At 44.3% G+C, this 26332-nt stretch overlaps 1 protein-coding gene across 1 annotated transcript in view; it reads left to right on the top strand.

Moving 5' to 3' along the window:
* Window positions 1-25262, top strand: part of GRIN3A (glutamate ionotropic receptor NMDA type subunit 3A) — a 171529-nt gene extending 146267 nt beyond the window's left edge. Inside the window, 3 exon segments of the mRNA XM_045469916.1 lie at window positions 14739-14903; window positions 16461-16537; window positions 21135-25262. Of these exon segments, the coding sequence (XP_045325872.1) occupies window positions 14739-14903; window positions 16461-16537; window positions 21135-21477 (585 nt within the window). The 3' untranslated portion in view covers window positions 21478-25262.
* The last annotated feature ends 1070 nt before the right edge of the window (window positions 25263-26332 follow it).

Here is a 26332-nt window from a genome sequence, read left to right as displayed (position 1 = left end):
GAGTGCAAAACTGTTCTGTATGATACTCTAATGATGAATATATGACATTGCCCATTTTGGAAAACTCCATAAAAGGCACGACACAAAGAGTGGGCCTAATATTAGTGATGCAATTTAGTTAACAATAAACCTATCAAGTTGGTCCATCACTTGAAAGAAATGCACCCCTTGAAGAAGTTACTAACTGAAGCTGTGTAGGCAAGAAGGGATATATGCAAACATTTTATACTTTCTACACATTTCTGTAAACCTGTTCTTCAAATAGTCTATTAAAATGTTTTTTAAAAAATAAAAGACTCTCATTCAAGCCCAACCTATTTGATTTTTGTGGAGGAAACTTTGCATGAGGAAAGCGAGCATGATAGTGTTAGCCAAGAAGGCCTCTCGGAGACATTATTTATGTACTCTGCAATGTGCACATTAAAATACAGAAATTTTAAATTATGACCAAGGGTTTGAAACATGTTGGATTACATGTTTAAATTTAACAAGAAGAGGAAAAATATTTCAGCTTTTGGACTGGCTAGAATTAACAAGCTAATTGCTCAGTCAGGGCTTTATGGCAATGATCTTGAACTGAGAGCCTGTTCCTAGCTTCAGCAGTTGGAAAGATCTGACTGTATAGGTGTTTGGTTGTATGGATATTTGGGAAGAAAGATCACATTCATTTCCAAGTTAGAATACTCTGATTTTTCTGTTAATTGTCGGTTGCCAACAAATCTAGTTCTGTACAGCTTCTTGGGGTGATAATGGTAGTTAACACTTACTGATCACCTGTCCCAGGTATTGTTACATTTGTTATATCATTTAGTCATAACAACACTGTGAAGTAGGTGCCATCATTCAGTTTAACAGATGATGCTGTAGAGAGATCTAGAATCTTCTCCAAGGTCTCCCAGCTGGTGAACGGCAAAGCAAGAACCTAAACCAGGCTTTCTGACCCCAAACACTGAGCTTTTTCCACCTCACCGCATTGCCACCTATTTTTTATAGTTCTTGTATTTACCCACTTCAGATATATTTACCCACTTCAGATTATTTCTGATAGTCTTTTTTTGTTTTTGATTTTTTTTTAACATTTATCTTTGAGAGACAGACAGAGAGCAAGTGGGGGAGGGACAGAGAGAGGGAGAAACAGAATCTGAAGCAGGCTTCAGGCTCTGAGCTGTCAACACAGAGCCCGATGCAGGGCTCGAACCCACGAACAACAAGGTCATGACCTGAGCCTAAGTCGGACACTTAACTGACTGAGCCACCCAGGCGCCCCTCTGATAGTCTTATTAATGTAATCAAGCCTCAGTTTTCACCAAAGGTATGAACTGTCAAGAAGCAAGCAGCCCCCTCCACTTTCATTCTGCACATTGCGGGCAGTGGGTGGGGAGAGTTAGGCAAGGCAGTGCTTTTTCTTTTGCTTTTTTTTTTTTTTTAGAAAAGATTAAAAAAGTTTTTTAATTTATTGTTTAATTTACATCCAAGTTAGCACATGGTGCAACAATGATTTCAGGAGTAGATTCCTTAATGCCCCTTATTCATTTAGCCTATCCCCCTCCCACAACCCCTCCAGCAACCCTCTTTGTTCTCTATATTTAGGAGTCTTTTAGGTTTTATCCCCCTGTTTTTATATTATTTTTGTTTCCCTTCCCTTATGTTCATCTGTTTTGTATCTTAAATTCCTCATATGAGTGAAGTCATATAATATTTGTCTTTCTCTGACTAATTTCGCTTAGCACAATACCCTCCAGTTCCATCTATATAGTTGCAAATGGCAAGATTTCATTCTTTTTGATTGTCAAGTAATACTCCAGTGTGTGTGTGTGTGTGTGTGTGTGTGTACGTACATGTATACCACATCTTCTTTATCCGTTCATCTGCCGATGGACATTATGGGCCCTTTCCATACTCTGGCTATTGTCAATAGCACTATAAACATTGGGGTGCATGTGCCCCTTCAAAACAGCACACCTGTATCCCTTAGATATATACCTAGTAGTGCAGTTGCTGGGTCATAGGGTAGCTCTATTTTTAATCTTTTGAGGAACCTCCATACTGTTTTCCAGAGTGGCTGCACCAGTTTGCATTCCCACCAGCAGTGCAAAAGAGATCCCTTTCTCCCCATCCTCGCCAACGTCTGTTGTTGCCTGAGTTGTTAATGTTTGCCATTCTGACAGCCGTGAGGTGGTATCTCATTGTGGTTTTGATTTGTATTTCCCTGATGATGAGTGATGTGGAGCATTTTTTCATGTGTCAGCCATCTAGATGTCTTCTTTGGAGAAGTGTCTATTCATGTCTTTTGCCCATTTCTTCACTGGATTATTCATTTTTTGGGTGTTGAGTTTGATAAGGTCTTTCTAGATTTTGGATACTAGCCCTTTATCTGACATGTCATTTAAGCAAGACAGCCTTAAGTTATCTTCTACCTTCATCTCATTTTGAAAAATAAGTGGCAGTATTTAGATTAAACTGATAACAGCAACCAATATACTCCGCAGCTGTACAGATCAGTAACAATATGTTGTTAGGAATCCTATATTAATGAATTGTCTCTGCTCTCTACCATATGTTGTAATCCCAAACCACTAAACCTCTTTTTTTTAAACACAGGAGAAAATACAGCCTTAGCACTGTTGGTTTATCCTCTTAAGTCTATCATGCTTTAGATACATTCTCAGGGAAAACGCTCAGGAAATTTTTGTGTTGTTTAGTTACAAATTCTATTCTTCACTTCTCTATGCTATTGATTCTCTCTGTTAGCATGTAGGAGGCCATTGGTACAGCTACTGTGTTTTGTCTACTTTGCATGCCTCAAAAAGGAAGAGGTTTGGGTGTTTTTAAGGACAAGGTGACATCATAAAAGTCAGGCCACTAGACTGAGAATCAGAACTGGACCCCTCTCCTTTCATATTTGCTACTGTAGCTATCCCAAAGGCTGGTGACTGTGTGAAGAGCAGCAAATCATGTGTCAGCTTTAAAGGCATTAGCTGATTCACAATGAAAAAACAGAACACTGAAGGGACACCAGCAGCCAGAAAGCTGCATACAACCTGACAGTTCAGAGGCTTACTCTGACCCACCAGTGAATTTCTTGTTGTTCGCTTTACATGATGTTTGTCCTCACAAATTTTTAATGTTTATTTATTTTGAGAGAGAGAGAGAGAGAGCTCACAGGCATGCGAGCAGGAGGGAGGCAGAGAAAGAGGGAAAGAGAGAATCCCAAACAGGCTCCACATTGTTAGCACAGAGGCTGACGTGGGGGCTCGATCTCACGAGCCATGAGATCATGACCTGAGCCAAAATCAAGACTTGGACACTTAACTGACTGAGCCACCCATGCGTCCCCATCCTCACGATTTTTTTATTTTCCAGTATTTTTAAAATCTGAAAATTTTAACGTTTATTTTATTTTTGGGACAGAGAGAGACAGAGCATGAACGGGGGAGGGGCAGAGAGAGAGGGAGACACAGAATCGGAAACAGGCTCCAGGCTCTGAGCCATTAGCCCAGAGCCCGACGCGGGGCTCAAACTCACGGACCGCGAGATCGTGACCTGGCTGAAGTCGGACGCTTAACCAACTGCGCCACCCAGGCGCCCCAAAATCTGAAAATTTTAAATCAAAGCCCATATCATAAAGGAATGCATGCCACCCCGAGATGAGTGTGAGCTTTCATCGGCTAAGGCACCTCTGAAGCAAGGAGCTGAAATGCAAAGTCTCAACAAAGAGAAAATAACGTGTTCCACTCTTTAGTACAAAAGCTCAGGATGGATTAAAGTGCTCGTTATTTTTCAGAAATATGGCAACTGCTCATAAAACATGTATCCCAACTGATACTCTTGTAACAACAGAAACAATAGAAGAATTTATAATAGTCAAAATAAATGTACCATATAAAATTTCAAACTTGTGTATAATAAAATCTCACAAAACAAAGCTAACGGTAAAACTTAAAAATTAGAGAAACATAAATAACATGTTTGGAAGGAGGTTAATAGCTTTTTCTAGTAAAAAGCCTCACCTTGTCTGAAATCTGTAATTGGCAAAGGATACAAATACAGTATTCATACAAAAGGAGATAGGAAAAACAAACATCAAAAAATAGTTAGCCTCACTAAATAAATACAAATCAGAACATTTAAAACAGGAAAAAATGATTAATTATGAAACAGGCTTGGGGTGCCTGGGTGGCTCAGTCGGTTGAGCATCCAATTTCGGCTCAGCTCTTGATCTCGCAGTCTGTGGGCTCGAGCCCCACATCAGGCTCTATGCTGACAGCTCAGAGCCTGGAGCCTTCTTCGGATTCTGTCTCCCTTTTTCTGCCCCTCCCCCACTCACACTCTGTCTCTCTCTCACTCTCAAAAATAAATAACCTTAAAAAAAAAAAAAAGAAAATAGGCTTGGCAAGAATGTGAGCAATCTGTGCATTGTGGCAGCCTGGGAATGATTTTCTTCACATTTTGTGAGGGCTGTTTCACACACTACAAGGCATCAGAATTATACTCTCTAACCTGTTAATATCATCCATTGCAATATGTATGTCAGAGAAGCAAAAACAATTTTTAAATGCTATACACAAATTATTTCTTGCAGCAATATTTATCGTGTATGTATAATGAATAATATTAAAGAAAATCAAACACTTGACAGTTTGAGATTAGTTAAGTCAATTATGATAAATAATAGGTGATAATATAGAGTCATTAAAATTAACAAAACGACTAAACTCACATTTTTTAAAAATTGTATTGTTTTTTAAAAAGGATGATTGTTATGGTTACATAACTCTGGAAAATACATATGTGTATGGTTCCTATGCAGTTCAGAAGAGAAAATGAAGAATTGAAAGAAAGTATTTGTAGGGTCGTCTGGCTGGCTCAGTTGGTAGAGCATGAGACTCTTGACCTTGGGTTTGTGAGTTTGAGCCCTGTGAGAAGGAAGGGAGATGATTCATTTTCAGAAAAAGCAAACAAAAGCTGTGCTGTCTAATTAACAGTAGGTTTACAACCTATTGGAAATATATATATATATATGAAGCTCTCCCTCCCCCATAAAGGAGTCCCAAACCCTTGAGCCCTTCACTTCCTGGTTCTTCTTCCCCTCTCTGCTTCACCAGGCTTATTTTCATGGCCTTTGCAATAAGCATGAACCAAAGAACAAAGGGGAGAGGGACCAAAAGTCTCTGCATCGCCTCAGGGAATGTACATCTGTTCCAATCAGACTACTTTTTGCCTTAGTAGGCATAGGACATAGGTGATGTCTGCATAAGGCTGTAACCTCTGTAGTACTCAGCCAATGAGGAGCCAGGGGAGGGACTTGCAAGCTAGGAGATAGATTGTCTGCTGTAACTGCCCCAAGTGTGCCTGCCCATCAGACACACTCTTGCAAGAACGTTGATTAAAGCCTCACTTCACTGTTCTCCTAGTATCCGTGTCCCTCCTTTGATTGGGTCAGTGGCTTATTTCTCACAAGCCCCATGTTGGGTGTAGAGATTACTGAAAAATTAAAAAAAAATTTTGTATTTATTTTTGGGAGAGTGCAAGAGGCAGAGGGATAGAGAGAGGGGGACAGAGGGTCCAAAGCAGTGCACTTCACTGACAGGCTGATAGCAGTGAGCCTGATGTGGGGCTTGAACTCACTAACTGAGAGATCATGACCTGACTGGAAGTCAGACACTCAACCAACTGGGCCACCCAGGTGCCCCTAAAATATTTTTTTAAACAAGAAAGTATTTGTATAGGAAAAGGATTATGGTTAATCATCTCTAAGTTTTAGAATATTTTTCTGAGTTGTTTTAATAATAAATTTAGATTTTCAAAAGACTGCACGATGGAGCTAATGTGGCAAATTGAGCACCAGGTCCAAAGCTGAAAAATGGTTGTCAAAGCCTAGAAGGAACAGGGGCTTGGGAAATGTAAGCAACAGAGAGGGAATTTCTTCAGCAGCATGGGCAGTGCCGTGGTGACAGAGCCATTAAGCAGATTCCAGGTTAAAGAAGACAGAGGTAGGGGCTCCTGGGTGGCTCAGTCAGTTAAGCAGCCCAGTTGGGCTCAGGTCATGATCTTGCGGTCTGTGGGTTTGAGCCCCGTGTCAGGCTTTGTGCTGACAGCTCAGACTACCCTCAGAGGGTAGTGTGTATAGACGCAACAATGAATCTGCCAAATTTATTGAGCTGCTGTCCTTCTGGTCAAAAGAGTGGGTGGCAAATATATATATATAAATCAGGTTTTCTAAAGTAGAAACAGCATTTGCTTCCTACTCATCTTGCTTCCAAGTATCTAGGAGCCATCCATATTTCAGAAGCTCCACAGCCTTTCTTTTCTTTATCTCTCACTAAAACCATTATTCCCCCCACCTACTCCTGTTCTTTTCTTTTTTTTTTTTTTAATGTTTATTTTTGAGAGAGAGAGAGTGTGAGTGGGGAGGGGCAGAGAGAGAGGGAAACACAGAATCTGAAGCAGGCTCCACTGTCAGCACAGAGCCTGACACGGGGCTCAAATCCACGAGCCGTGAGATCATAACCTGAGCTTAAGTCAGACATTTAACCGACTGAGCCACCCAGGCACCCCTTTTGTTTTTCTTTAATAAGAACAGGAGTAGGGGCTGTTCTTATGAAAGAAAATCGAAAGGGGCACTTGAGTGGCTCAGTCTGTTAAGCGTCCGACTTTTGGTTTCAGCTTAGGTCATGATCTCATGGTTTGCGAATTCAAGCCCCACATCTAGGCTAGCTCTGTGCTGACAGTGTGGAGCCTGCTTGGGATTCTCGCTCTCCCTCCCCTGCTTGCTCTCTCTGTCTCTCTCTCAAAAAAATAATTAAAAAAAATTTTTTTAAGAACAACGAAAATTATTGTGAACACCAGGATTGGGTTTTGCAGACTCAAAGAGGAGACCATGCGAAGTTTAAAGCACTAAATCACTGAAATATGAAATGATCTCCCCTGGTTCTTGTAGCTATTTTGCTCTGAGAGAAGCATATTTACAAGGTGTTGGAAATCATGAGAGTAATTATAACTAAGTTTCTTTTCAGATATATACTGTATTTAATAAGCTATTTATTGAGCACCTACTATACACTAAGCTTTTGGAGGCAGAGAAAAGCAAAGCCTCACCCTGTCAGAGAAATCTGCCTAGAACAGGCTCACCCATTCATTTCAGCGTTCTGCATGAGAAATAAAGTCTAAATCAAGAGAGATTGTACCTCAGAGCTAGAGGAGCTTAATCCTTTAAGCAGTCTTTGGTTGCAAGCAACAGATTAATTTAAGCAAGGGGAAAAGAAGAGATTATCAAAAGAATAGCGGGGAACTCAATGTTTTGGAGTAAGAAAGAGAGTAACTGATGATGCCTCTGGAGCCATGGGATTCAAGGGATGTTAGTGGCAGGAAATAGGGGCCTATGCCTTTGAGGCACTGACATTGGAAATGACTCAGCCTCACCCACTTTCGATGCCAAAAGTCTCTGCTTCAAATGCAAATTGGTTTTACCTTGGGTCACATGCTTGGCATTAGGGGACCAAAGAACAGGGAATCTGTGATTGGTAGACCCACCAAACTACATGAAGGGAATAAAATCAGTACAATATACACAAGCCAGCTAAAATCATTACATTCTGTCTCCAATTTTTTACTTTTTTAATTGTAAATATATTTCCCCCCAGTGAGGTCCCCAGAGTGATGAATGATGAACACTGGCATTGGAAGTCAGGATGGCAAGTTCTCCAAGGTCTCCGGGCCTGTTTTCTTATCTATCAATTGAGAATATCCATCTCTATCTTTCCCTTCACAGAATTATTCTAAAAATCTCCTGAGATATACAAAAGTGTTTGGGGTAAAATTTTGTGTACATTTACATTATTAAAAAAAAAAAAAAGATTCCAGCTTTCATACACTTTCATCCATTCATTCAAAAAATATTAATTGAACACCTAGCAAATGCTAGGCACTGCTCTAGGCAATTAGTGTATGCTCAGAACAAAATGGGCAAAATCCCTGGCCTCTTAGAGCTTACATTCTACTTGAGGAGCAAAATAGGCAATAAACTAATATATATTATCTCAGTAGGGAAAAAGAACAGCGAGGGGGATAGGTTGTATCCAGGAAAGAAAGGGGAGAAGGGCAGGATTTGTCTTTTTAAAAAATAAAATTTTTTAATGTTTATTCATTTTTGAGAGACAGAGCGTGAGCAGGGGAGGGGCAGAGAGGGAGAGAGAGACACAGAATCCGCAGCAGGCTCAAGGCTTGGAGCTGTCAGCAGACAGCCCGACGCAAGGCTCCAACTCACGAACCTCGAGATCATTACCTGAGCCGAAGTCAGATGCTTAACCGGGTGAGCCACCCAGAGGCCCCAAGATTTGCCTTTTTAACCACACGGTTAGGGTAGACTTTACTGATAAATGAGATTTGAATAGAGACTTGCAGAAAATGTGGGGAAGGAACAGTATTGATTACTGGCTAAAGAGTTATAGGCAGAGAGAACAGAAAACGAAGACCCTCACCTGCTCCATAGACTTAAAGAAGCATGAGGAAGCCCAAGTAGCTAAGCAGAATGAACAAGTGAGAGAAGGATATGAAGTCAGGAAGTGTGGGCCTAAATCATGGAAGGTCGTGTAGACCATTGTAAGGACTCTGATGTTTACTCTATATGAGATGGAATACTGTCACCAGTCATTGAATGACATGGTATTTTGAGGAGGTTAAGCTGAATCCTGTGCAGAAGACAGATTGAGGGGGTCAGGGAATCAAATAGAAGGCTATTTCATTAGACTAGGTAAGAGATGATGGTGGCATAGACCAGAGTGGCTGGTGGAGGTGGTGGAAAGCCATCAGACTCTGGGTAAACTTTGAAGGTAGGGTCCACCATATTTGCAGCCACACTAGGTATGGAAGACTAAGAAAGAGAAGAGTCAAAGATGACTCTAAGGTTTTTGGCCTGAGCAATTTCAAGGATGGAGATTCTTTGATGAGAAAGACTATGAGAAGCAGTTTCCAGTGTGTGTGTGTGGGGGGGGGGGGAGTTAGCTTATTTCAGCGTGTTAAGTTTGAGATGTCCATTAGATATCCAAGTAGAGAGACTGAATAGAGAGTTGGGGAAGATGTAAATGTACAAGTCATTGACATATAGGTAGTATTTAAAGCCAAGAGTCTGGATAGGAAAGTGAACGTAGCCAAAGAATCAAAGGCATGCCAACGTTTATGATCAGAAAGGTGGGGAGGGACCAGTAAACAAGACTGAAGTAGAACAAAGGTATCCTTGAAACAGTGAAGAAAATATGTCAGAGAGGATGAAATAATCAATGGTGTCCAACCTGATACATGAATAAGGTGAAAACTGATCTGGCTTTGGCAATGTGGAGGTTATTGATGGCTTCGACAGGAGTCATCGAAGTTATAGGTTGGGACAAAAAGCCTGATTGGAGTGAATCCAAAAGAGAATGAGGACAGAGGACTTGAAAACAAGTATAGACGACTCCTTAGAGGATACAGAAAGTGGTAGTTGTCGTGTGTTGAGAGATGTGCTCTGGGGGCTCGGGACTTAGTCACATCTAAGGCAAATGGTGCATGAAATACTTTCAGTGCATTTCCTGCTGGAGGTTTCAGAACTAGTCAGTTATCTAGCTAGCTGTCAGATGTTTCAAATGTCCACATCTGAGCAAGATGCAAAGCACAGTTTAGGCAGCAACGAAATTGGTGGTCTTGGCCTCTGTGTGTCACTGGGAGCACTGATGGTGTGGGCAGAGACCACTCAGGACATTTGACAGTACAGGCATCTCCCTTTATCTGATTCTAGTCCATTCCTAGAAATATGTTGGCTAGTGAATTTCCAGATGGTGGGAGTCCTTTCCATTGTTTTAAATGAAAAATGAAAAACAAAAACAAAAAAGGACACAAAGCATTCCCACCTCACCCCAAACCCCAATTTCTTTAAATTGTCTAAAGCGGTCTTAGACACGTGTAAATGTTTAATAGCTTAGACATGATGCATGGATTGTTATAAATGACAATCCATCAACGATTTCTGCATAATATAAAGCATTTAAAATACCACTTCTTGAAAGCATAATTAGTGGATATTCACGGGTGCGGTATGCGGAGTATGTTTTCCCTCCACAATGCAATGAATTTATACTAACGTAAATACTAAAATAAAATGTTAAAAAAGCATGACAAATACAAATAATATTTAGTTAAATAAAATAAGCAAGGCAAATTTTTGAGTGGTTACTTATTGATTAAAGAGGTAGCTCAGTGACATCAGATGGCCTAGAACGAGCATGTGAAGGACTAGGTGAAGCCATGAATGCATGAGATTTGCTCATGGCTAAATCCCAGGACAGTCTTCCCTCTTTGGCACTGGAGCCCCCAGATGTGTGTGGCTGCAAGCTATCAAATGAAGCTTCAGAAGAAGCAATGGGATGAGGAAAACACGAACCTCATGTCTGTTGGCATTGCCTTGCCGTCACTTATGCGGCTCTTGACAACACACCCCAGGGCCCTGACTGCACTTCTGAATGATGTCCATACTCCCGTCACTTGCAACCGCCATCATTTTGTCTGCATTGCTTAAGTTTATTGTCAGGATTTGACGTTGAATATCCACTGCTTCTCTTCTTCTTCCTCTGGCCAATGTTAAATGTGAAGTTGAGCAAGTTCCACTTTATTAGAAAGAAATTTTTCGCGTGATATGTGGAGCAGATGCACATAGCTAATGCACAGCACATTCATTCAACATGATCCTGGGAGAAGAACAGCTGAATATCACAACTGCCGCGAGACATCTTATCACTCAGACTCAGACCCAATTTAAACACATTCAGTGATGCTCACAGGAAGATTATAGTGGATTTTCAATTCAGATGGTGGATTTCGAATTAAAATATCTGCAAGTTGTTCTAGGGAATAAATATTAAGAGTTCAGATCACAAGGGATACCTGTAAATGGTGTTCGCTTGAAAAGCAGCACAGGCTTTAGCATCAAACAGTCCTGGATCCATAGCCAGACTCCTTCATTTATTAGCTTGTAAGATCTTGGGTAAGGTAGTTAATCTCTATGAGACTCAGTTTCCTTGAATGTGAAATGGGGATAATAATACTAATAGGGTTATCATAAGATCATAATATGCACGTATGATGTCTGGCACACACATTAGACGCCCAAGAGACGGTAACTATCTGTTAGTCTATTAAATGTATGTGGGTGTAAACAACAGAAATTGAAAGAAAAATGTGTAAAATAAACTGAATATAGCCTATTTGTTATTGAGGCAATAAGAGGAAAATGAGACCAGTTTTTGTCATGCACAAGAGGGGGAAGCCACGCGTGCAAAGGCAAGATGTGATGTTTCGCCATAAGTTACATTTGTCACCCTCATCTTGGCAGCAACTTATAAGAAAGCAGTGCCAGTATGTTAAGTGTTTTGCTGAATGTTTGATGATGTTAGTGTTAAAGCTGGAAATGAATTCCGCCATTTTATTCTTCTACCATAGTAGTAACAACTCATTGAATCCTTATATAATAGCCATACCATACCCATTACGACAGGTCCAGCCCAAGGACTATTTTCAGACACATTCATAATCTACTCTCTGGGGGTCAGCGTTATATGGGTGGTCACCACTGGTACACAGATGTCCCAGGAGAATCCATGGTACCTGTGTAGCTCTCGGGACCTGATACACCTCTTGCCTTTCCTAGACCAGCATTCTTTTATTCCCTAGGGCTGGGCATCTGCCTCAATCTCAGGTGGTCTCCCTGGTCCTGCCTTGTGCTCAGGCTCCTATACGTGGGGCATGCTCTGTGCCCCGGCTCACCTAGAGCCATTACTTCTCCAGGGATCCCAGACGCTGTCATTGATACAGAGCCATTGCTGCAGGTGCTGTCATGGAAGAAAAGAGACTCCACTGGAGTCTGAAATCCCCAAGCTCTACCTCTGCTGCCCTCAGATGGACTTCCTGGTATACCCAGGAGGCAGACCCATGCCTGAATCACATCTGGCTAGCTATGTCTTCAGGATTGGAGGTAGAAATGGAGAGAATGAAAGAAAGGATAAACCCCTGAAGAGAATGGGAGGAAAAAAAAGGGGTGCCTGGGTGGCTCAGTCGGTTAAGCATCTGACTCTTGATTTGGGCTCAGGTCATGATCTCATTGTCATGGGATCGAGCCCTGCATTGGGCTCCATGCTGGGCGTGGAGCCTACTTAGGATTCTCTGTCTCCCTCTTCCTCTGCCCCTCCCCAACTCACATGCTCTCTCTCAAAAAAAAAAAAAAAAAAGAGAGAGAGAAAAAATGGGAGGACACTGACATCAGTCAAGTGAGGTGGTTAAGAGTATAGGCTCTGGAGCCAGACTGCCTGGGTTTGAACCCCAGCTCTAACCTTTGCTAGTTATGTGACCTTGGACAAGTTGCTAAGCTATTTTGTTCCTAAGTACCTACCTCATAGGTTGTTATGAATAGTAAGCAAGCTGCTACAGTGATAAAGTGTTCAGAGCTACGCCTTCCACAATTAACTGCTAAATAATTATTGATGATGACAATGATGGTGATCAAAAGCCCTCAGCAGAGGGATGACACCAGGCTCCTTAGCACTGACATGCTAAGTGGGCCCTGTTTCTCCCTCACGACACACGCCTGCTGCACTCTCCCCCTCAGCCATACTGGTCTGTTTCACAACCTCTTCCACCACTGCACCAGAGGTCACTTCTTTCCCTCTGTTTCTTCCGCCTTCAGAGTGCTTACTTTCCCACCAAGCCTCCACATTCTACCTCTCTTACTTTAATTTTTTTTTTTTAACATTTATTTATTTTTGAGACAGAGAGAGACAGAGCATGAACGGGGGAGGGGCAGAGAGAGAGGGAGACACAGAATCGGAAGCAGGCTCCAGGCTCTGAGCCATCAGCTCAGAGCCCGACGCGGGGCTCGAACTCACGGACCACGAGATCGTGACCTGAGCCGAAGTCGGACGCTCAACCGACTGCGCCACCCAGGCGCCCCCTACCTCTCTTACTTTAAATCTTATCTCACAAGCCACCTCCTCTACAAAACTGAGGAGACCTGGATCAGCGTACGTATCATGGGGTATAAATGTTTGCTTCCTCCCTAGACTCAAGCTGATTAAAGGCAGGGACGTGGGGCACCTGGGTGGCTCAGTCGGTTAAGCGTCCGACTTCGGCTCAGGTCATGATCTCAGGGTCCGTGAGTTCGAGCCCTGCGTCGGGCTCTGTGCTGACAGCTCAGAGCCTGGAGCCTGCTTCAGATTCTGTGTCTCCCTCTCTCCCTGACCCTCCCCCATTCATGCTCTGTCTCTCTCTGTCTCAAAAATAAATAAACGTTAAAAAAAATAAAAAACAAACAAACAGGGACATAACCCTCCTGTCTTCATCCCATGGTACTTCAAGAGTGCCTGACACGTAGTAGGCACTCGGTGTGTCAGTCTTTCTTTCTGCAGGATTGACTGTCATCATTGATGTCTGTGACTGAGTAATACCCATTTCAGAGAGAATTTGTGAGGATTCTGTTAGATCTCATATGTAAATCACTTAGCAAAGTGCCTGCCCCATATAGTCGTTGTAACTATTGTTATGTAACTGCTGCTGTTTGGGTTGTACAGCAGAAAAGAACCCAGTCTTCGCAGCTAAACAAACATGGAATTATAGAATCGCTCTGCCACTTAAAACCTGAAAGGACTTAAGTCTCTTCAACTGTGAATTGTGGTTTCAATGCCTATCTCAGTGCAAAAAAGTAAGCAATCAGTAAATATTAGGTCCTTCCTTTTTCTCCTCTGTGGCTGTCTAATTTTGTGACCTGCCTGATTTTACTTCACTTCCCTGGTCCCAGGTCCCTCATCTGTAAAATGAGGACATTGAGGGGTGCCTGGGTGGCTCAGTCGTTTAAGTGACCGACTTTGGCTCAGGTCATGATCTCACAGCTTGTGAGTTCAAGCCCCGCATCGGCTCTGTGCTGACAGCTCAGCCTGGAGCCTGCTTTGGATTCTGTGTCTCCCTCTCTCTGCCCTTCCCCTATGCGCTCTCTCTCTCTCTCTCTCTCTCTCTCTCAAAAATAAACATTAAAAACGATAAATTAAAAAAATAAAAAATAAAATGAGGACATTGAACTAGATGATCTCTATGTTCCTGCCAGATCTAAATGTCAAAATTCTTGAATTCATCATCTCTTCCCCTTAAACCTTCTCATTCTGTGTCCCTGAGAAAGGTTCTTTCCTTGATAATTGTTCAGTGCTTTAGTTTGTTAAATTGTCTCAATTCTTGGTCTCTCCTGTTCTCTCAGTCTCTCTGTAGTGACTGTGGGGCCTTCCAGATGCAGGAACCATTCATAAAATAGAACTATGTGTGTGCAGCTCCCTGGAAAGTGTGCTGCTCAGGAGCCCTTGGTCCTGGCTGGGTTCCTCTCACAACGTGTAGTATGGTGAAGGCTACCGAGCTCGCAGGGAGGGATGCTCTCCTCCTCTGCTTGAGTCCAAGGAAAAAGTATCTGCATCTAAAAACAACCCTAGGGGTGCCTGGTGGCTCAGTCAGTTGAGCGTCCGACTTCAGCTCAGGTCATGATCTCATAGTTCGTGAGTTCGAGCCCCGCGTCGGGCTCTGTGCTGACAGCTGTCCCTCTCTCTCTGCCCCTCCCCTGCTCACGGTCTGTCTCCGTCTCATACATAAATAAAGATTAAAAAAAATTTTTTTTTAAACAAGACTGGGGCCAGGAGGAGAATCACACTCATGGCCTTTCCTTTCCTCTTCTGCCACAGACTTTGCAAATGGGCATCAAACACTTCTCTGGACTCTTCGTGCTGCTGTGCGTCGGATTTGGTCTGTCCATCTTGACCACCATTGGTGAGCACATAGTGTACAGGCTGCTGCTGCCACGAATCAAGAACAAATCTAGGCTGCAGTACTGGCTCCACACCAGCCAGGTGAGTGCCGCAGGTGTCCTGCTGCAGTCTTCTTAACTGTCAGAATTCCCAGTGGTGGGAGAGTCCAGAGCCCCAAGTCAGAACGACAGGTGACAAGTTCCCAAGAGACCTAGGGTGGTGTAGACAGTGTAGAAGATGGAGTTCTTCTCTCCCATTAATTCACTTTCCCCTTGAATTAGCCTATCCCACAACAACCTGTCCTTTCCTATAAACCTCCACTGTTGCTCACATTGGAAGCAACAGAATTGTTTTTAACCTGATTTCACTTAATAGCGACAATCTGAAGAGATGGTGTGAAAGATTTATTTCCTACAGACTCCATTCTAGCTAAAATTGAAACTCATTAAATGAGCTTCGAGTCCCTGTTTCCCTTTAGATGAACCCACTGAGCTCTATTCTGCCCCCATTTTCAATGGTCCCAAAGGGCCAAGTCCACTGGTGCCAAGGCAGAGCCACACAGGATCGAAGGCCCCCCGGGTAAGGCAGACACCAGCACACTCATTCACGGGAGGACTGAAACCGCCAGGCCAACCAGCCCTTCAGGCACATTCCCTTGCACAGTGCCCCCTGAAGGCAGCTGGCCAAAGTAGAAGAATCCAAAGGGTACTGAGAATCAGAAGGGGAGAGGTCTGGCAGCAGCATCAGCTGACCCCGGTGAGGCAGAGGCCCACGGTGCCATCTTGATCTCCTGCCAAGGGCTCCCTCGGGGCTCCCTGCAGCCTCCTGGGCCTCATTGGGCTGTCAGGCTGCCCAGATGCCAACCTCTCCGTTGTGTTAACACCATCCCCTCCCCTCCCCCCTTTTTTTTGATAAGTCACTGTCATTGGTTTCCTCACTTGGAACCCTGTTCTTCCTGCTTCATCCTGGAAAGTATTTGGTCTCCTCAGGAGAACTCCACAGACAAGTTACCTTCATTGTGTGCTAACGTGACTGGCTTCATTCATTCTGAATGCTTGCCTGCTTTGTTTTGGCCGGCAAGAAGTTCAGACTTAAGTTTCTGACTCACCTTTAGCAATTCCACAAGGCCTTTTGCCACACACGTTGTGACAGCTCTTCTTTCTGTCACATACCTTTTTACAACCCAGAGCTTTTTTTTTTTTTTTTTAATTTTTTTAAATCTTTATTATTTTTGAGAGAGAGAGAGAGAGAATGAGCAGGGGAGGGGCAGAGAGAGAGGGAGACACAGAATCCGAAGCAGGCGCCAGGCTCTGAGCTGGTAGCACAGGGCCCGATGCGGGGCTGCAACTCACGAACCGCGAGATCAGGACCTGAGCTGAAGTTGGATACTCAACCGACTGAGCCACCCTGGTGCCCCCAACCCAGAGTGTTTCTAAGCTACCTATCAAATTAGTTTTTTCCCTCCAGGTAGAATAACAACTTAGAATTTGGTTCTTTTGAGATTTAGGGCTGAAGGTTGTTGATCTGTTTTGGGGCATCCCTGGAAATGTGTTTAAAGAGGCTAAAATATTAGTAACAACGAGATACACTGTTGAATCTCAGGAGGTACTTTGTCCCAGACTGTGTGTTTCTAATGCGTGAATCTGTTCTTTCTGCCAGAGATTACATAGAGCACTCAATACATCATTCGTAGAGGAAAAGCAGCAGCGTTTCAAGACTAAACGTGTGGAAAAAAGGTAAGAGACCAGCACCAGGTGTCTTTATGTTGGTTAAAAGTGGAGAGATGTTGGGGTGTCTGGGTGGCTCAGTCGGTGAAGCATCCGACTTTGGCTCAAGCCATGATCTCATGGTTCGTGAGCTTGAGCCATGTCAGGCTCTGTGCTGACAGTGAGGAGCTTGGAGTCTGCTTCATACTCTGTATCTCCCTCCCTGTCTCTCTGCCCCTCTCCCACTTGTGTGCTTGCTCTCTCTCTCTAACATTTAAAAAAATTTCTAAAAGATAATAAAAGTGGAGAGGTGTAACTGAGACTCCCTGCTCCAAGGGGAAATAATGTATAAATAATTCAGATCAAATCAGGACCAAGTTAATGATAGCACCCTCAGTAAAAGTATATGTGATTTCAAACAGAAATAGAACAGAGAATAAAAAATATATCTGTACATACAGGGACACTGAAATGCAGTATAGGCAATGTATGTCATGGTTAGCAATGAGGCTGTGGTCTCTAAAGTCAAGCATCTGGATCCAAATCCTGTCACAGACACTTGCTATACATGTGGCCTTGAGCAAGTTACTTATTTAACCTCTTTGTGCCTCAGTGTCCTCATTTGTGATTGTGATCAAAGCAGTACCTACTTCCTAGAGATGCTGTAAGGATTAAATGAGATAATACATGTAAAGCCCTGAAAACAAAGCCATTTTAGCTCTTGTTATCATGCACAGAGTACACATAAGACTCATGAGTACTGCAGGCAATTCATTTCACACAGTATTGCCTTTCTGGCATGTTTCTGCTCCCTACTCCTTTCCAGCACTCCTAGGAATATTTGAAATATGCAACAGACGTGTTCTGCTTAATCCATTTCCTGGCACCCTTCCTACAAACTCCCTAGAAAAAGCGTCTCGTTAATAGGAAGTAAAAAGCATTAAATGCATAGATGACATCTGAAAACTGAAGCTTCACACCTTCCCCACATCCAGCCTGGGAATGGCTGTTGTGGCTGAAGATGCCGGTAACATTTGGCCCAGCTCCTGGCTGGCCTCTGCTGCTTGCTGCCTGGGGCGGCCCACCTCCTTCTTTCTCAGGCCCAGAGGCCTCAGTTCAGGGCACCCCCTCCAGGCAGCTCTGGGGCAGAGCTTCAGCTCAAAGTTCAGCTTTCTGGGTAATTTTGAAATCTGCTACTCATGCTTCTCATAATAGCAGAGAAGGAAAAAGGGGTGAAAAAGCATGATTTTTTTTCATCGTTTGTACCTCCTCTGGGACTGCTGCCATCCCATTGTCTCCAGTTTGCATCTAGCTTGTCAGAATCCTTTCCGTTATCTCTCAGAGCCCCTCTTTCCAGTCAGTGAGCACCTCCCACCCTCTCAGTCTGTGGTATTCCTGGATCATATCGCAGCCCTGTCAGCGACAAGCTGTAGACTAATCAGGTCACAGCTGTTCTATGTCATGTTACATAGGCTTTTTTTTTCTGTAATTATTTTTAACACAAATTTTTTAACCAGAGGAACACAAGACGACATAGCAGCAAAGACATTATCTCATGACAAAGCATTTGTTTACCAGCCACAATAGAAACAGGAAGCCCAGTGATCCCATTTCCAACCGTGATGTGATCCCTAGTCACCTCTCTCTCACCTCAGTTGAGAACCAAATGTATTTTCCACTCAATGGATCCATTTTTCTTGGCAGATCCCTTTTGGAGCCCCTTATTTTGAGGAGCTAAGACAAAACATGCCCTCATGGCCTATCCTGGGCCCATGCTCGCTGTGCCGCCTCCCTACAGCCCGACACCCGGCTGTACGTAACCTTTCAGATGCCGTGAGTGTTTGAGGTCCCCCCAGCTGTCACATCTCCTCGGAATAGTCTCATGGAGTACTGAACTTCAGTGTTACATAATTGGTCTGTGGAAGCTCGTTTTGCTCATTACGCTCTAAGGCTGAGGAAGGTTCAGTACAAAACATAACCTAAACCCTGTAGAGGCTTCCAATTAGACACCAGTATCTGTCATCTTCTATTCATAGGGAGCCCAGAGCCACATGTCGATTACCAGGGCACTTGTAAATGCTGGCAACCAGCCTTTGTCATGGAAGCCAGCTTTTGCTTATTCTTCCGTATTATATATACTCCCAGATATATGCACAAAGCTCTGGAGAAAACCACATGGGCTATCTCCACTTACCTGATTTCTGTGGTTGCCCAGACATACCAGAATTTGCAGACACCCTTCTCCTAGGTTTTCCTTAGGAATCATTCTGTGGTCCCAGAGTTAGGTCTGTTGGGTTGAAAACTTTTTCCCTCTTTTCTTGGAAGAATATCTATGCAAATGCCTGTGTCTGCTACACCTTGGCGTCCCTCCAGTGTGCCCCATATTTATTGAATAAACAATAAATTAGTGGGTGAATGCAGATGAGTGTGGCCCCGAGGACCGGGGATGGTGGATTGTGTGTGTACCTGCTGGAGAATAAAGATTTCTTTGAGTTAAAAAAGAAAGATAGGTGAACGAATGACTAACATGTGGATTTGAGGAAAGGCTTAAAGTAGATGTTGTTCCTTTTCTATTTAAAGCAGAGAAAAAAAGTAGATATTGCAAGAGACTATGCCTAGTCTTTGGTTTATTGAACCTGGGATTTCATGTAAGTTTTGGTTTATACTTCACCCCACTGGGTCTCCAATACACCCCCATTTCCCCTTTCTCCTCACCCCCAGATACACAAAAACTGTAAACCAGATGAGACGGTCTTGAAATTTCTCAAATTCAATTGGAAAAGATTTGAAGGAAAAATTCAAGGGAACCGTAGGGCTGGAAGTAAAATTGTAACTGCACGTCTGATCTAGGTGTAAAGCCAGTGGAGCTGTTTCACAGCCCAGGACCCATGAAAGCTAAGCTCTGGTGCCACCTGCTCATTGATAATGAGACTTAGATGATGAGAAATGTAAAGGAACCGCAGGGTAGTTTGGAATGTATTTTAATGGCTTGGGGCCCGTATCTCTTAGTTTTTGCTGTGTAAGAAAATTATCTCAATAACTTTTTTACAACAACAGCAAGTTGCTTAGTAATCTGTGGGTCAGCTGTGCAGCTTCCTGATCTGGGCCAGACTTGGCTGAGCTTGGCTACATTTGCTCATATGTCTGCAGCCAGCTTGTGGGGAGGGGAAAAGCAGCTAAGCTGGCTGGTCTATGGCCTCGGCTGGGTCAACTGAGAAGACTGGGGACTCTCTGCACATGATCTGTTTTATCAGCAGACTAGTCTGGACTTGTTCCCACTGTAGCAGCAGGGTCTGAGAGGGACCCTCAGTGAAGGTGCACGAGGCTTCCTAAAAGTTTAGGCTTGGAACTGCCACGTGCCATTTCTGCTATTTTCTGTTGCCAAAACAAGTCATGAAACCAGACTACATTCAAGGGGGAGGGAAAGCCAGACTTCCCCCCCTGCCCTTGAATCCCCCTTGATAAAGATGAGCTGCAAAGTCACATTAGAGAGGGACATGGATGGAAAGGAGGAACAAAGGATTGTGACTATTTTTGCAGTCTACCACAGGACAAGATGAAGCAGAATCATCCTATTAAGCCCTTGTGTTTCTGTTCTCATTCATGTAACTGAATCAAGACTTTATTACCCCTCCCTGTTCCCCTGCCTCTGGAGGTCCTCCCCTTCTTCTGGAGAGTAAGAATCCAGAAATAAAGTCTTGATTCAGTTACATGGATGGGAACAAAAACACAAGGACTTTATAATAGAGTGTTTCTACTTAGGTTTGCCCTGTGGTAGATTGCAAAAGTGGTCATAACCCTCCTCCTCCCCGGCTAGAAGAAATCAGAAGCTATCCTACTTAGGGCTCCAGTCTGTTCTTGAAGCAAGAAACTCTTCTCATTGCATCTGTCAGTGGATTTCAGGCACCAAATCCCCCTCCTCTTGTGCCTGTCCGACAGTAACTCTTCCTGTCTACAGCCATCTCTCTGAGATGGGGTAGTTGCTTTGATGGAAGCCTAAAGGATTGTGAATCTATTTCTATTGACTTTATTCCAGCAAGAATTTGAGGCTTTCTTGGGGTTTCTTTTTAAGCTTCAGACACGAGCTGTCATTCTCAGCCCCTGTAAAGTCATCCCTATAATGGAAAACTTTTTGCTGAAACCTGCAGCTTGTATGTTTTTATTCCCCTCAAACTCAAGTAGTAAACATCAGAGTAGTCCTGTGGGACTAAGGATGAGCCATTTTATAGTATCGCTACTTCGAGTCCAACAGATTCTCCCTTTTCCTAAAGCACCATCTTTATGGCCAATGTTTCAAGGCACTGCTGCTCTCTGAGCCTCACCAGCAGGAAGGGAATGGAAAGACATCCAAGGTACTTCATAAAATATGCCACACCCTGGTCCATCAGCCCTCCAGATGACACACCCATTCCGATTTGGTAAGACCTTGAACTGCAGTTGAAAAAGAACTGTATTGACTCTTTTTGTCCCTGTGCCACTCCAGCAGGAGTCTGTCCCTGGCTTTGTGGCTTCACCTCTGAATGCATACCCAGCTCCACGGCTGCAGTTTGAAATGGCCAACAGTCGGGGGACAGCACTCTAAGAGCTGCAGAATGGAAGGTAAATCTGATGTGTCTTTGTTTCCTAGGTCCAATGTGGGACCCTGTCAGCATTCCAGTGTGTGGAATACTTCCAGTCTGAGTCATGACAACCGACGGAAATACATCTTTAGTGACGAAGGAGGACAACACCAGCTGGGCATCCAGGCCCACCAGGACATCCCACTCCCTCCGAGAAGAAGAGAGCTCCCTGCCTCGCTGACCACCAATGGGAAGGCGGACTCCCTAAATGGAGCTCGGAACTCAGTGATGCAGGAACTCTCAGAGCTCGAGAAGCAGATTCAGGTGATCCGGCAGGAGCTGCAGCTGGCTGTGAGCAGGAAAACAGAGCTGGAAGAGTATCAAAGGACAAACCGGACTTGTGAGTCCTAGGTGACCCTGCTGCTCCCCTTCTCAGTTCCTGGCATTCCTCTGAGCCCTTGAGACACTTTGTAATGCTCTTTTGTAACTACTGACACAAGTGTGGGGAAGGTGAGGTCTAAGTCTTCTTAGAGGTCAAGTCTGCTCATCCCATAGCCTAAAACGCAACCACAGCTCTTCAGAAGCTGACTCTCTAGCTCTCCAGGGTAGGTGTATTTCAAGAGCAGGGATCGTAAACTAGTCAGGAGTAAACTGCGTGGTAAAGGGTCTGTAAATGACCGGGCAACCCCAGCTCCTGAAAATCTTTTCATCAGGTGCCACACATAGTTCTGGGTTTTAGCCCTTTCTCTGCCCAAACACCAACAGGAGATAAAACTGTTCCTCATACCTGGTTTTAATCTTAGTATAGAACAGCATTATCCAGGGTTGGGGCTTTTGATACAATAGTCTCCCATCTACATTTGTTCCTGCATTCTGAATGTAGAGCCAGATAAGGGCCAGAGAAACTTAGGGCAGTGAGGCGGGTATGTAAAACATTAAGTGAACTCATTAGCATCACAGCAGACCAAGGACTGACTGGATCAGGCAACAGCCATGTTTTTGAGAGGGTCCTGGATCTCCGACACCATCCTGACCCACATTTAGTAGGACTATGAAAGGGGAGAGGGATGTGGTGAGTGAGTGGGAACAGGACAGACAGAAGAGGTGAGTACATTAAAAATGTACACCATGCTGAAGAACAAAAGCTCCAGGCCAGAAAAGCTCTTTGGCTAAGGAATGAATAGGACTGTACTTCCAATCTAAGCATCTCCACTAGAGTGTGCCTTTTATAAAGAAAAGCAAAGCACGGATGTGGCCTTAGGATGATACTGGAATATCCCTGCTTATTGCCTGTACGGGACATGTGAGCTGGCACTGTGGGTGAAGTGAAAATGCTCTGCAAACCACATTCCAGGCCATTTTCAAATCAGCACTTGCCTCAGCTCTAGGAATCCCAAAATCAAACCTCCCCTGCAAACACCAAGCTTTAACATTCGGGACTGTCCCCTGTGTTGTCCAGAGCTATATCGGTCACTACCAAGTCCGTCTCCCAGCCCCATACCCACTCATGCCTGAGGGGCTGTGACCAGGTGTGGTCCCTCCCTTCTCCTCCAGGCCCCACCCAATGCCCCGAGAAAGTGATACCAGTTCCCTGGCTTCCCCTCTGTGCCGGCATCCTTGTCCTGGTTGCCATGATGTGGACATGCGTGCAGGAAGGGAGAGTCCTGGCCAACTATGGAACATCAGTTCCCAGGGCTAGTGTAGGTACGAAGCATCTAGGAACCCATTGGAACGTGATTGCCAGGGCATTCCCCAGCAGATGGGGTGAGCTGGGGAGGCTGGAGGGGAGCTCAGAAACCTACTTCTTAACAAACTCTCCCAGGTGATTGACAGGTGTGATCCAACAATTACTTTTCAAGAAACACTTCAAGAAGTATGGCTGCTCCAGGCCTGGGGAGAAGTAAGAGGCTTGTTGAGTTTATGTTGCAGCACACAGCTGCTGACTGACCTTCCATACAGCCACTTCCAGCCCAGGGCACCATTCAGGACTAGACTTCTTTACTTACCAGTTATTTTGCTCCGCCCTCATATCAAATGGAACGCCCACAATGAATTCACAGCACTGTCCCAAAGCACTGTGCTCTAACAGCTGCACATCATTGGAAAGGCTCCTCAATCCCAAGATTTCTCCTGTGTTTCTGCCAAGCACTACCCAGTCCCCAGGGAAAGATAATTCCTTAAGCTGTAATTAGATAACACTTTAGTTAATTGTCCGAGAAAGCCCTGGGGTGGATGTAGGCACAGAGATACTGATGAGAGAGGTGGGAAGGGTCTAGTTGGACTTCAGCCTCACAGATGAAACAGAACGGGGAGCCCTGGAAACAAAGGACAATTCTGCCTTGAAATGCCCTATCCTCCCATGTTCTCGCCCCAGGCCCAGAAATAGGTTTGCAACGGTCTTTGGAAAATTATGCCTGGTAGCCATCCCTACCCATCTGCAACAGCTGATGATGCTGTAGACTCTTGCCATCATGCTCTGCGCTCCCCAAACCTCTGCGCCGCCTGGAAGGCTGATGTACAAGTGTACCTCAACTCACGTAACAGCCATGCTCCTAATGTACATAGACATTTTTATAACTCAGCTCATATTCTGACTGTACTTGAGAAGCTGGCTATTTAAAGGAACCCAGAGGTGAATTCTTTTGTAAAAAAATCCTTTTGTAATGCAATTATCCCCTAACGTATCTGTTTTGTAAGTTTGGATTTTTGTATAACGGGTTTACCTTAAGCTTCTCTCCTGGGGCGTTCTGAGCAGTGGTAACATGCCAGATGGCCCTGCCTATCCACAAAGTAGATGGCCAGTGCACAGCTTCTCGAATATCTTCTGAGGAACTTCTTGGCCAAAATGGTGGCCAGGATGCGGCAAGCAGCAGCAGGGGCTGAAAGCAGGCTTACTGCTGTCAGCATTGCTTAAAATGCTTCCATTTTCTGGATAAAAAGAAACAGCGTAATTGCTTGTGGTGAGATGAAGCTGTCGTAAGTAGCAATGATTGTTTTTATCGGTAGTAATTGAACAGTGTTTTGCAATGTGTGAAACAGTGTGTTGTGTTTTATAGAGTTCGTGAAATGGAGGGTCCTTTGAAAACCCTCCTTTCTGTTCTCCACCTCTGTTCTTTCAGCTCCCCTTAGGCTCAAAAAACCACAAAGATCAAAATCTTCAGGTGGAGGGTGGTATTTTAATAAGGAAAAAAGATCAGGGATGCTACCTTGCCTCCTCTTCTGGGCTTCTGTTTCATGAGATCAGGAAGGCCCATTCTTTTCCAATCCAAGCTCTGGTGTGGTGAAACCTGGAACGTGACAGCCTGATTGTGTTACACACCCCATCCCGTGTCCCAAGGGGAAATTCCTCTGGCACAGGAAGCACACAGTCAAGTACGACGGGGTGATCAGGAACTGATAGGGCTACACTTTGGTTCCTGTCAATAATAAGGGCCCCAGAGTGTGGAGGCCTCGAGGTGGAGAGGCAAGGGGATCCTTCCAGCCATTAAAGAGGAGTTGGAAGAATGGGAAGACAAGTGAGGCAGCCATAGGGATACAACCAGTTGAGCTCTTCAACATGCCTGGAGGGGACTCTCCATTATTCATGGATCCTGCTGTTGCACAAGCCCTATCTGGGAGCTTCCGCTTCTGTGCCAACCAGAGCAGCCACCAAGTCAAACTGAGCCGTGTCTTCCAGGCTGGGGGCTTCCAGTGTTGGTGCTGGGTCCAACAAGGTCTTGGAGCTAATACGCACGTCCTAGGTGTGGATAAAGAATGAAGGGGAAAGAAAGTACTTTAGAGCCTCTCTTCCTCCCAACTCATTTTCGATAGGCAAACCAGAAAATCCAGTAGTCACGGAAAGAACCGCTTCACGACCTGCTCTGTTGAGTTGTTCCTTTCTTCACCAACACCACCCATCTAATCCAGGACTCCTTCACTTTTTCAGTTTAGTCCCCAATCGTTTTATGAAAATAACGTATTTAGAAGTATTTTCTTAAGGTTTGTAAAGAGTGTTTGCATTGTGTCTTCATTGTACTGTGTGTGCGCAATCGCTCCGCTCCAGGAAGAATTGAAATGCTGTCTCGTGAGCATGAAGTGAACAGGCTGTTTTGCTCCAGCCACTTTTCTTGTACAATCATGTGGATGGACTAGATGTCCTCAGGTCTTTTCCATCTTCAGTTTCTATGACTGTGGAATAAATGTTGATAGAAACTTCATTTTCCAATGTACTGCTCGCATTATCTTTGGGGATTCAAATACGGGCATGGTACCAGCCCCTTCCTCATAGGAGACCCAATCATGCTGTGATTTATACATTTACTTAGTTGAGATAACATGGTCCCAAAACATACTGAGAAAACTCAGAGCCCAGGCATCACAAAGTAGAATCGAAGTGACTTCGTCTGAAAGACATTCTAGGAAAATCCACAACATTGAGAGATCTCTAAAAAAATTCTGCCTGGACCACCCTCATGTGGTAATTCAACAGCCTTCTGCTTGTTAAACAGCCAAGTGCTAGAGACACAGCAGTGAAGAAGATGGGCATGCTCTCTAAGCTCGAAGACCTTCTCATAATCTGCCCTTTTCCCTACCTATGAACAGACAATACTGTCAGAGCTAACATTTACTGAGCACTTATTTAATCTTCGTTAGAACCCCATGGCACAGGTTCTCTAGACCTGGTCTAAAGTAGATAAATTCCATGGGGCCCCTGGGTGGCTCAGTTGGTTAAGCGCCTGACTTCGGCTCAGGTCATGATCTCACAGTTCATGGGTTCAAGCCCTGCATCGGGCTCTCTGCCCCTCCCCTACTCATGCTCTGTTTCTGTCTCAAAAATAAACATAAAAAAACTTAAACTCCATTTTACAGATGGCAAAACTACAACTCAGGGCATTATGGAAGTTGCCCAAGGTCACACAGCTAGTGAGAGTAGTGGCAGGATGAGACTGACACACAGGTGGTACAATTCCAGAACAGCCATTGTCCATTGCCAGGATTCTGATCATTGCCTTACAACTCCTCTCCTTCCTCCAACCCCCCTTCAGTCTGCCACAGCTCCCCCAGCCCCTGCCTCAGCCTGGTCCCCAGCTCCACAGAAAAAGAAGCCAATGCACTAACTGCACCACTGAACTCAACACTGTAGCCCCCGAGGCTCACAGAAACAGCTGTTTTAGGCATCTCTGGCTTTCTGGCCCAACCGAGAACTGGTACAAATACAGCTGAAAATCAGGCAGCAGTCCCACAGTCTCAGGCACTCTGCAGTTTGTGACACACCCCGCACTTTTCG

This window comes from Leopardus geoffroyi, chromosome D4, assembly GCF_018350155.1.
Source record: "Leopardus geoffroyi isolate Oge1 chromosome D4, O.geoffroyi_Oge1_pat1.0, whole genome shotgun sequence".
NCBI lineage: Eukaryota > Metazoa > Chordata > Mammalia > Carnivora > Felidae > Leopardus > Leopardus geoffroyi.
This window is presented reverse-complemented; position numbering and strand designations above follow the sequence as displayed.